Source organism: Daucus carota, chromosome 7 (genome assembly GCF_001625215.2).
Source record: "Daucus carota subsp. sativus chromosome 7, DH1 v3.0, whole genome shotgun sequence".
Lineage (NCBI taxonomy): Eukaryota > Viridiplantae > Streptophyta > Magnoliopsida > Apiales > Apiaceae > Daucus > Daucus carota.
In genome coordinates, this window is record NC_030387.2 from 13907631 (window position 1) to 13919413 (window position 11783).

General features: G+C 35.5%; 2 protein-coding genes and 1 pseudogene across 2 annotated transcripts; 1 reads left to right on the forward strand and 2 right to left on the reverse strand.

The window, feature by feature from the left end:
• Positions 1-1066: 1066 nt before the first annotated feature.
• Positions 1067-2970, reverse strand: LOC108194631 (peroxidase 60-like; annotated as a pseudogene).
• A 142-nt stretch (positions 2971-3112) lies between these two features.
• LOC108195346 (uncharacterized) lies at positions 3113-3830 on the forward strand. Its single transcript, XM_017362308.2, has 2 exons — positions 3113-3344; positions 3441-3830. The coding sequence occupies exons 1-2, from the start codon at positions 3230-3232 to the stop codon at positions 3647-3649; spliced, it is 324 nt and encodes a 107-aa protein (XP_017217797.1). The 5' UTR covers positions 3113-3229; the 3' UTR covers positions 3650-3830.
• A 2400-nt stretch (positions 3831-6230) lies between these two features.
• LOC108194632 (peroxidase 60-like) lies at positions 6231-10655 on the reverse strand. Its single transcript, XM_064080803.1, has 4 exons — positions 9136-10655; positions 8860-9039; positions 7180-7339; positions 6231-6980 (listed from the first exon to the last, which is right to left on the reverse strand). Exons 1-4 carry the CDS (start codon positions 9160-9162, stop codon positions 6565-6567), a joined length of 783 nt encoding a protein of 260 aa, XP_063936873.1. The 5' UTR covers positions 9163-10655; the 3' UTR covers positions 6231-6564.
• Between the last annotated feature and the right edge of the window lie 1128 nt (positions 10656-11783).

The following is an 11783-nucleotide window of genomic DNA, read 5'->3' on the forward strand; positions in this document are numbered from 1 at the left end:
TCAAACATGGCTTCATCTAAGCCCATGTGTATAATTGACAAAGCCTGTTGATCTTGTTTCCGTGCTTTCAGTAGATTGTTTTTATGAGCCTGATTCAAGGCTCCTTCATTCTCTGGTTCCTCATATCCTTTGTCAACAATTTCCCATGCCTCCTGCGATCCCAGCAAAGCTTTCATGCGTATACACCAGTGTCCATAATTTTCTTTGCTAAGTTTTGGAACAACGAAAGAGTTGTTCATGTTTGTAGGCTCTGATACCGATTTGTTGAGTTTGTGTATAGAATTTAGGTATAATTTTAGTATACTAGGTGCAGAACAGAATAGTGAATCAAACAAAGAATTGTTTTGTGTTTCTAAATATTTCTGTATTCTTAATCTTATTCAAAACAATACAATCTTCTCCTTTATATAATAGGAGAATATAAAACATCATACATGAATCAAAATAGATACATCTTCCAAGTTCTATGAATCATAATTATTGTGTTCTCACATATTCTTAAATTCACTGAATATAACAGAGTTCCAGATTCTTCCTCTAAGTCCAAGAGTTAGTTTACTTATCCAACAGTAGAGACTCTTGGAGTTTCAGAATCTTCTTTTGAGTTGTATAGTAGTTTTGATTATTATCTTCATTCATCACATTCAGCCACAACCTTTAACTTCCTGAAATTTGTGCAGCATTCTTATGGATTTGTGGTGTCTTCCCGGTTCAATACATTTATAATTTGAAATTTATTGGCTTCTGTTTCTGTATGTTTCAGTAAGAAGGGAGATTAGAGATAAGTTTTCAGGTGCAGTACTTGAGGCATTTGCCAGAAGAAATGGTTCTCCTGCAGTCCTGCTGTTGTTCATGGAGATCACCCGAGGCACAGATCAACAGGGATGCACCTTTATCAAAGGGATCCAATAATCTATATAAATATGCCCAAAACAGATTATTAATATGTTAAATAAGCCCGAGCTTAAGGAGCAACGAATTACCAAAACTTTAAACACAACCAACATTTTACTTAGGTACATGAACGAGTTCTCGTCTATCTGGAAACAATAGATAACAGGAATATAACAAATGTCGCAGTAACTTATCATGTGTATGACTCTTAAAAGACAATAACTGATAATAGGAAAATAACAAGTGTCGCTATAACTTCTCATGTGTCTGATTCTTTAGTTACTGTTTCTCACTTGACATGAGCTCCTGATCTCCCTGTCGGTGCCTGTGAGAACCTGGATTCCACCCATCTTAACCATGGCCTCACCGAATCTGGTTTTTAAGTCCATTGAATTTGATACAGATGTTACCCTCGGTTTGGTTCATGGATCAAGTGCTAGCTGCTGATCAGTCTGAAGAATGCCTTTGTTTAGTAGTATTTGCTGGTAAAAGGACTTGTCAACAACTGTAGAGCTTAGAAGACCCTGATCCAGGTTTACAGTATTGTTAACTGAAGAATTCTGGGGACATCTGAGCCTCAGTGTGGTTAAAAGCAACGAATTCATTGTTGGATCAGGTCCTCCGGTTTGGTTAAAATTGTAAAGTCGATCCTGGAAGTTTGAGCAATGACAGTATGACCCCCTATGTCATGGAACGAAGGCAAATTAAAACGACAATTTAGACACCACCGTTTAAAGGAGAGAACTCATTGTATCCCTAGCATGCAATTACATTACTAATTTTCTATGAAATGAAAATTGATGGTTGAGATTATTAGAGTTGTAAGATGGAGTAGATTACCGAGAAGATAAACCATGTCGGTGACATTGAGTCCTTTTCCTGCAAATGCGGCTATGGATTCTGATACAGAGATGAATGGAGGTGGAAGATCAACGTTTGAGGCCAGAGATACAAGGCCATCCCGGCGCCCAGTTTGTACGTTGTATGTTCCTCCACCACTCTGTGTACAGCACAACATGATATATTAGTGGTCAGCAACTTTGTCCACTTCATAGTTATATTATTAGGCTGTGTTCACTTGGATGAAATGGAATGAGCGAAGAATGGAATGAAAAATTATATACAAGTTTTATGGTTAAAGAAGAAAGTATGAGATAATAGTGACTAAATATGAATGAATTTAAATTTTTTGTGATAAAGATCGTACGGAAAGATGATGTACAAATGAAATGAGCATTCCTTCTGAAACATATGGGGTAGAATTCTAGTTAAAATAGTAGCAATGGAATAATTGAACGTATGACAATTATAGACATTTTCTCTAACCACCGTCATATGCTAGAATACAAAATTCATTCGATTTCATCCAAGTGAACACAACCTTAATAACTTAAACTGAAAATACTCACGAAGGAAACAGCATATCTAGTAGCCATAACAATTATATCAGCGCAAGATACTACTCCAGGACACACTGCCTCGACAGCAGCCTTTGCTTCATCGATAACGTCAAAACCCCTGACACCGCTGTTTGGAAATGCAGTCCGTTCGCTGTCAGCTTCCACTTAGCAAGATTGATGCATCACAACCCTGTAGATTCATCAGAATAAATGAATAGTTTGTTCATGACAAATTCAACATTGTAATAGTTTCCAGTTTTCAATTGACTCATGAACTTTCTTACCTTGACAAAGCAATCATGGAATTGCATGCGCAGTAGAGCAGCAGACCTGGTTGCATGATCAACATTGCACCACGAGTTAACGACGCCAGTCACGATTTTCTCCACGTCAGAGGATCCGCATTTTGCGTCATAAAAGCCATACTGAAGGGCGCCAAAGCAATAGCTTTTGAAGAAGAGCTCGCCAGAGCTAATGCCAGACTGAATTTCGACATTGTTGTATGTACTAAGTAGATTGTAAGAAGATTGGAGGTTCTTAGCTTTGTTTTGTGTTCTTTTCAGGGTCTAGCACGATAAGCATTTATAGGAATTAAGGTTGACAATTGTGTAGTTATGCCAAATTGTTTATCAGCAAATTGCACTTGTTCATTGATACACTGGCTTCCAAAGTCCATGGTAATACTAATTTTGTAATGTTTTTGAGGTGTATGTGCACTAATTTATGTAATGTACTTCATTCTTTGCAATTTTTGTTGATTTTGTTCGATCTTATTCTTTTGGGCATTGTGGGTATAAAATTTTATATGAATAAAACGTGGGCAATACAAGAGTGAAATAGAATTGGGAAAGGGCAAGGCAACCCATTAACCCAGTGGTATAAATCAGGAGGCGCCTCTTGTTTGTTGCTGGCAAATTGAAGAATTGATAGGGTAGATGGAGGGTATGAAGAATAACAAGGGTGAAATCGATGAGATAAGGCGCGATTTGAAGAAAAACCTGGATCTGCAAGATCTGAATCACCGCTATTTGACACAAGAGGAAATTGATGGTACTTGCAACATATATTTTTGATCAATTATTATATAATTGATGATACATCCCTGATTGATTGTTCATATTTGCTTTTGTTTCTCCTGTATATTAGATGGTTATGAGATTTTGGTTGATGATCGTCCCCGTGTCCCTTCCCCCCCGCCTAAGGTCTCCGAATATAAAAAACCACCTAAAGAAAAAAAGGTTGATGATGATGATCATGATGATGAAGATGCTGCTCTCAAAGAATATGGTGACGTGGATGACTTGTTGAAGCTCCGCTTAAAAGGCCTAAACCGGATTAAGTCCACCGTTGATTGATTAAGTCTATCGTTGATTGTACGAATACCTGCTAAACCTCTACTTTGTCATATTTTATTAGAATTTCGATGTCATCGGTGATAACTAATTATTCTACTTTTACTATGCTTTTGTTTCGTATCATGATGGAACTATATCCGTTTATGCTTTACTTGTCACAAGTATGTTGTTGATTGTTCAAGTGCTTTTGTTTTTGAAGTCATTGTTATGCTCTTTTTATTGTCCTGGTCAATCATGGATAGAACCATCCATCCGTTTTTTTATTGGGTGGGACTGGAATCCGCTATCTTCTCAAACAAGATATGATGCAAGTTTTAAAACACAAATGTTGACTCTACTCGTGAAAGAACGACACTTGACACTATCTTGTCTAGACTCTCTTCTTCGACTCTATATCCTTGGTTCCTTGAGTCTGCTGATCTCTGCCTGCTGCTCTGGTATTCCCTTCCTTTTGGCAACGCGGAACCCTGGCTCATTGGGCGTTTCATCGAATTTGAACTCCTTAAGATGCAGTTTTCAGCATCAATCATCGACTCATCTCTTTGAAACTTATTGGCTTCTTGAGGCATGTTGGACTTTAAGGCACTGGTAGAATCAACCAGTGTGCTGCCTGTTTGTTGATCCTGTGCTTGCAGTTTAATTGTTGCTCTTGTTGTGACAGTAATCGTTCCTCCTGTTCGGCAATTCCTCCTCAAGATCACCAATCTGGCTAGTCAGATTTGCATGTTTTAGTCTCTTTTAACAAGTGTATCAGGGATGTGCAGTTGGGGCACGAGTTAAACTAATAATTGGACAAGCATTGCTCAAAACACCTAAAAGAGGACCTTTATTTTCAACTTAAAAGTTCTGTCATAATGCATATACTTAACAGAATGACAATAGATGATCACCTTTTGACGAAGCAGTAAGGAGTCTGTACTCTGTTCCTGCTCTCTCAGACTTCTTTGTAGCTGCTCAATCTGCAACAGAAGGAAATGAGTTAACTTATCAAAGTCTTAATCTCCAAAACATAAAAGATTTTAATTACCAAAAGTAGGTCACCACCTTTCGTTCGAGGGCAACAGTACTAGATAGAGTCTCTTTCCCTCTTTCTTTTAGTTTTTTCCTAAGGTCTTTGACCTGCTTGTTAAAAAATAAAGGATATCATTGTCAAAAGTGATTCCATACATGAGATGATATAATGACATAATCCAGCAGCATATATGATTAAACCTTGTACACATACTCTTTGTGAGTAGAACGCGTCATGTGCTCTTGCTCTAGCTCCCTTAACTTGCTTTCTAGTTCTTTGATCTTTCAGCAATAAGAACAACTTATCAGTTACAATCTACTAATTTAATATTACAGCAGAGGGAAAAGCCAATTTTTATTGCAACCTTTAGCCTAAACTCCGAGCAGACATCTTCCTCCCACTTCAATCTTTCGAGGACTTGAAACTTGTTTATCCGACTGAGAGTATAGAGCTGTCCTTAACTCTAGCTGCCCTTCAAGTTCTTTGATCTTTTCCTATTGGTTTCGATACAAGTGATCCTTTCCTCTGGCCTTGTTCTAAGATTTTGTAAGCTATCTTCCAGTTTCCTTGGTAATTCATCTTTCGATCTAGACTCTTGCTTTGCTTTGCCTTCAGCATATATTTAGAGAGGATATAGTCAATACATATGACATGTAATAAAACTTTGCAAGGAATTTCTGTAGTTACCATCACTTTAACTTTCTGAAGCTTCGGCTGTATCAATCTGCTTTCTTACAGGCCCCAGTTCTTCACGAAACAAATGTCATTGGTATCAGCAATTGCTAGTAGTTCTGTGTTGATCTCAACCATCCTATTCATTCTTCTTGAACCAAAGAATCTCAACATCAACAACAATAATAAAGATACTAAGGATGAGATTTGAAGCACTTGAAGAGAAATTGATCCTTTTTTGCAGGGGTAAAACGCTAACCTGAATAATGAAATGCATGTCAAATTCCTTTATATCAAGTCCAATGTCTTCATAAAAGGCAGAGCTTTGGCTGTCATTCAGACATGCATCTGCACTTTCTTGATTAACACATGTGAAATCTTTTTTTCCAACAAGTGCAGAAAAGTTGGTGTGCCATTGCCTTCACAATTTATAATTAGTTTTATTTATATACTTTGTTAGTAAGCAGAGCCATGGTGGCGAATGAATAATTAGAATAGACTTCAATCGGACAAGAATACTTTCACCCTGGTGAAAAATCAAGCCAAAACGTAGTTATTGTGAGTGTAGAGCCCTTTATATAGTAGTCTGGTAGTAGTTTCGTAAGTCTTTGAGATAGACTAGTTTTTAGGTCGTCGTAGAGTTTGAATATGCTTTGATGATTATGTGCAGTTGTTTGTGGTCATCTAGAATAGTTGGTAGTAGACTCTTGGAGTTTCAGAATCTTCTTTTGAGTTGTATAGTAGTTTTGATTGTTATTTTAATTCATCACATTCAGCCACAACCTTTAACTTCCTGAAATTTGTACAGCATTCTTATGGATTTGTGGTGTCTTCCCGGTTCAATAGATTCATAATTTGAAATTTATTGGCTTCTGTTTCTGTATGTTTCAGTAAGAAGGGAGATTAGAGATAAGTTTTCAGGTGCAGTCGAGGCATTTGCCAGAAGAAATGGTTCTCCTGCTGTTGTTCATGGAGATCACCCGAGGCACAGATCAACAGGGGATGCACCTTTATCAAAGGGGATCCAATAATCTATATAAATATGTCCAAAACAGATGATTAATATGATAAATAAGCCCGAGATTAAGGAGCAACGAATTACCAAAACTTTAAACACAACCAACATTTTACATAGGTCGCGGTAACTTATCATGTGCACGACTCTTAAAAGACAATAACCGATAATAGGAAAATAACAAGTGTCGCTATAACTTCTCCTGTGTCTGATTCTTTAGTTACTGTTTCTCACTTGACATGAGCTCCTGATCTCCCCGTCGGTGCCTGTGAGAACCTGGATTCCACCCATCTTAACCATGGCCTCACCGAATCTGGTTTGGAAGTCCATTGAAGTCGATACAGATGTTACCCTCGGTTTGGTTAATGGATCAAGTGCTAGCTGCTGATCAATCTGAAGAATGCCTTTGTTTAGTAGTATTTGCTGGTAGAAAGACTTGTCAACAACTGTAGAGCTTAGAAGACCCTGATCCAGGTTTACAGTATTGTTAACTGAAGAATTCAGGGGACATCTGAGCCTCAGTGTGGTTAAAAGCACCGAATTCATTGTTGGATCAGGTCCTCCGGTTTGGTTAAAATTGTAAAGTCGATCCTGGAAGCTTGAGCAATGTGCGACACCGACAGTGTGACCGCCTATTTCATGGAACCAAGGAAAATTAAAATGACAATTTAGACACCACTGTTTACAAAAGAGAAATCATTGTATCTGTTGAGAACCAGTCCATCTGAAACCTTAAGGTGTTATGAAAGCCCCAAATGAATCTTATGTTATATTTCAACAGTATCATTAACATTTAAATTATTAATTAGAGTTGCGAGAGGGGTAGATTACCGAGAAGATAAACCATGTCTGTGACATTGAGTCCTTTTGCTGCAAATGCCGCGATGGAATCTGATACGGAGATGAATGGAGGCGGAAGATCGACGTTTGAGGCAAGCGATACAAGGCCATCCCGGCGGCCAGTTTGTACGTTGTATGTTCCTCCACCACTCTGTGTACAGCACAACATGATATTGGTTAGTAATTTTGTCCACTTCATAATTACACCCTCTAGTGGGTTCTTTACGTCACTTTCTGGCACGTAATTCAAGAAACCTATAAAATATAGTTTCATAATATTTTTTTTTAATTTTTTTTTTTTTGAATAAAAGTTTGACGTTTAAACTTTTGTTCAAAAAATAAATAAATTAAAAAAAATATCATGAAACTATTATATACTTATATATAGAGGTGGCAAAATGTGGTTTTGGTTTGGTTTTGGTTCTTATAAAATGAATTTGGTTTGGGTAGAAGAACCAAAACCATTTCCAAACCATATTTTAATAAATGTGGTTATGGTTTTAGTTTGAATTATGGGTAACTAGTTTAGTAAGTAAAAATAAGTTTTATATAATGAACAAAAGTTAATACACTCAAATCACAATATAATGAATACTAAATATAACAAAATTATGTGTGAGTGTGTGAGTTGATGGAGTGGTTTAAGCTCTTGGCTTCTCCAAGTAAGGTCATGAGTTCGAACCATGGGATATGCATGTGTGATAATTAGCAAAAAGAAAGAAAGTAAAGAAAAGGAACATAATAGTGTTAAAAGTGAGACCAAATGTGGTTAGAACCATATTTTGTGAAAAATGTGAGACTAAAAACCAAACCAAATCCATTTTTGGTTTCAAATGGATTCAAATTCACAATTTTGGTTTGGTTTGGATTGGTTTAATGGTTTTGCATCCATATTGCCACCTCTACATATAATAAGTGTAAGGGAGATAATTTGGTCGCACGTTCCTATGGTCCAAAAACTTATCATCCGTTGGATCGTAATTGAACAAATAAGAACCGTTAGATTATAACAAAATTAAATTATGTTCTATAAGGAAACTGATATCTACTTGCATGTTTATAATTCTTTTTCTAAATCCAAAACAAATTCTGTCTTTCATGTCTTTTTGGTTTTTTTTAATCCAAAATAAATGTTTCCTACCAATTTTAATTGAAAAATCGTATAAATCGCACCGGCACAAAATTATTTTTATCTAATATATTTTAAAATTAATATGCCCGATTTATGTGAGAAACGAATACAAAAACGTTTTCTTAATCCAAAACAAATTCTACTATGTTATTGCATGTTTATGATTCATCTTCTTAATTCAAAACAAATTGTGTTTATCAATTTTTAATCTCGAACCATAAAAATATTTAGAAAAATATTTTAATCACAGTATAATAATTCTAATATAAAATATATTTATAAATATAATCTAATAGGAGTTGGCGTCACATATTCTCTTTAAAATAATTTAAAATTTCATAGAAAGAATTTAATACTTTGGCATGATACATATTATTTTAATTTATTATTTATAAATTTAATTTTTCACATCATTTAAAATATATTTAAAAAAATTATAAATAATTAAAAAGCTCTCGTGCCTTGCACGGGCTATAAGCTAGTACTTTATAAGAGTGTATACTGTTAGTCTGTTACTAACTTAAACTGAAAATACTCACAAAGGAAACAGCATCCCTAGTAGCCATAACAATTATATCAGCGCAAGATACTACTCCAGGACACACTGCTTCGACAGCAGCCTTTGCTTCATCGATCACGTCAAACCCCCGGACACCGCTGTTTGGAAACGCAGTCCGTTCGCTGTCGCTTCCACTTAGCAAGATTGATGCATCACAACCCTGTAGGTTCATCAAAAAAGTTAAAAGTTTGTTCGTGATAAATTCAACATTGTAATAGTTTCCGGTTTTGCTTGAACTCGTGAACTTTCTAATTACCTTGACAAAGCAATCATGGAATTGCATGCGTAGCAGAGCAGCAGACCTGGTTGGATCAATATTGCACCACGAGTTAACGACGCCATTCACAATGTTCTCCACGTCAGAGGATCCGCATTTCGCGTCATAAAAGCCATACTGAAGGGCGCCAAAGCAATAGCTTTTGAAGAAGAGGAGAGCCAGAGCTAATGCCAGACTGAATTTCTGACATTGTTGTATGTACTAAGTAGATTGTAAGAAGATTGGAGGTTCTTAGCTTTGTTTTGTGTTCTTTTCAGGGTCTAGCATGACAAGCATTTATAGGAATTAAGGTTGACAATTGAGTACTTATGTCAAATTGTTTATTAGCAAATTGCACTTGTTAATTGCTACATAGGCTTCCAAAGTCCATGGTAATACCAATTTTGTAATGTTTTTGAGGTGTATGTGCACTAATTTATGTAATGTACTTCATTCTTTGCAATTTTTGTTGATTTTGTTCGATCTTGTTCTTTTGGGCATTGTGGGTAGTGTTTTAGGTGTAAAATTTTACTCTGAATACATGAGTCTCTTAACGCATGTCATTTTCTAATTAAAAAAAAAAATACACCCACTTCTATGAACAAGAATTTTCCTTGTTATAAGAACAGAGGATAGCAATAATGGTATAATTCAAATGACTTTATCGTCGGTTGATCCCCTTAAGTTTTTTCAATAGAAAATGAGTAAATGATTTTCATAGTCGTTGTTAGTAAAAGCTTATGTGAAACATAATACGATCATATGACAAAGTTCTTGTTCTAACCACTCAAGATTTAATGAAAATTGATGATTTAACAACTTTGAGATATTTGAAAATTTGGTAATTTAAGAACTTAATAGTTCTTTTTTGTTGATATAGTTTAAGATTTATATAATTGTCACATGGTCTCCGGTGCAGTCTCATACACCATGCAGGCAGGCACACCGAGGTCCCGCACTCCCGCTTGGTATTAATTGATGTTACAGACATCTATCACTATATTTTATATCGAAAATAAAGTGAAAATTATCTGATAAATATACAAGTAGATTTTCTCAACAGCCAAAAGTTGTTTTTAGTCTCCCATAAATTCTAAAAAGCTTTTTAATAGTTTTTGCGGAAAATTGTCACAGATTTCATTATAAAAGATTTATATTTTTACATTATAATTCAAAATTAATTAATTACTGATAATTATCTGATCTCTGAAATAGTATTTTTAATAACAACACGGAAGTTTTGAACCATATCCGACAAAAAAAAGATATGTGACTTCTCAGGCACCCACAACAATGGCTAATAAAACTTTCGTAACAGTGAGCAGTTGTTCACTCGATAAAAGCTCGGTTTTACTCGGTTCATTAAGAACTCAAACACATTAATGTGTTCGTTAGGCAAACGAGCTCGAGCGGATCATTTAATGTGTTCGGCTCGAGTTCCGCTCGTTAAAACTCGAATATACATTTTGGGAACTCAGAATTCAACCTATAATACATCTATAAATTTCTGTGATGTTATAACCAAAGTTTCAGAAAAAAATAATTTATTTGGTTTATTATTTTATCAGTCAAGCATCAGTTTGATTAATACGACTAACTAGTGTTTAGTCCTTAATTGATGTTTGATTTTTCTTTTTAATATTTTTTATCGATCTAACCGTATGAATATCAATATTTATATATTTTAGTTATGTAGTCAAAGTTTCAGAAAATAATAATTTTATTTAGTTTGCTATTTTAACAGTCGAATAGAGTTTGATTAGTACCGCTAACTGGTGTTTAATCCTAATTTAGCCTCTTTTTTTTACCGATCCAATCGTATGGATGTTAACATACACACATTTTAGTGAAATAACCAAAGCTTCAAAAAAAATAATTATATTTGGTTTGCTATTTTAAGAGTAAAATAGCGGTTTGAGCTTTTAGTGTGTTCGACTTGTTAGTTAACAAGCTCGAGCTCAAACACAATTTTTGTTCGACAAAAAACACTCGGCTCGGCTCATCTGAAAAAAATTTAAAACTTGGTTCGACTATGTTCGTGAATAGTCCTGTGCGGATTGCAGATATAAAAAATAGCTAAACATACGGAAACCCGATAATTTTATGGTTTGATGGTTCAAATTTTAACTCCAATAGTTCGTGTAACATGAACACTTATACGCTCTTCATTATACTATGATTTAGCTTCTACTTTTGTTCTCGGAGTGAGCCAGAATCGAAACCGGGTGTCTAGAACAGAGGATAAGCCCATCTTATGTTATTGATTATCATTTATCCGTGATTAGTCGGACTCAAATAGTCCACGATTAGCGGACCGGCAGATATATATTTGATATAAATACCAGACTGTAACATGTGAATTAAGTATTGAGCTGGAAGAAGGCAGAACCTAACGAGTTGGCCAAAGGAAACATCTCCATCTCCATCTTTTTGGGTTCTATCAGACAGTGGCGGAACCAGAGGGGGGTTAGGGGATGCTAGAGTCCCCCCGAACTCGAAAAAATATTGTAAATTTTTTTCGAGCCCCTGCTGAAATTATTGATTTCAATATAATTTTTTAAGCCCCCGCTGAATTTTAAATATCATAGAGAGGAACTTACTTTCCAAATTTGAAGTTACGATATTTTGATTGATTTTTGGATAAATTG

What these genes read in the sequence shown, in the direction of transcription:
- LOC108195346 (XM_017362308.2), top strand. Translation starts at nt 3,230, where the DNA reads ATGGAGGGTATGAAGAATAACAAGGGTGAAATCGATGAGATAAGGCGC. An exon ending in GACACAAGAGGAAATTGATG is followed by an intron (nt 3,345 to 3,440) that starts GTACTTGCAACA and finishes CCTGTATATTAG; the next exon opens with ATGGTTATGAGATTTTGGTT.
- LOC108194632 (XM_064080803.1), bottom strand. Translation starts at nt 9,162, where the DNA reads ATGCAATTCCATGATTGCTTTGTCAAG. An exon ending in CTAGGGATGCTGTTTCCTTT is followed by an intron (nt 7,340 to 8,859) that starts GTGAGTATTTTC and finishes TGCTGTACACAG; the next exon opens with AGTGGTGGAGGAACATACAA. An exon ending in AGACATGGTTTATCTTCTCG is followed by an intron (nt 6,981 to 7,179) that starts GTAATCTACCCC and finishes TCCATGAAATAG; the next exon opens with GCGGTCACACTGTCGGTGTC.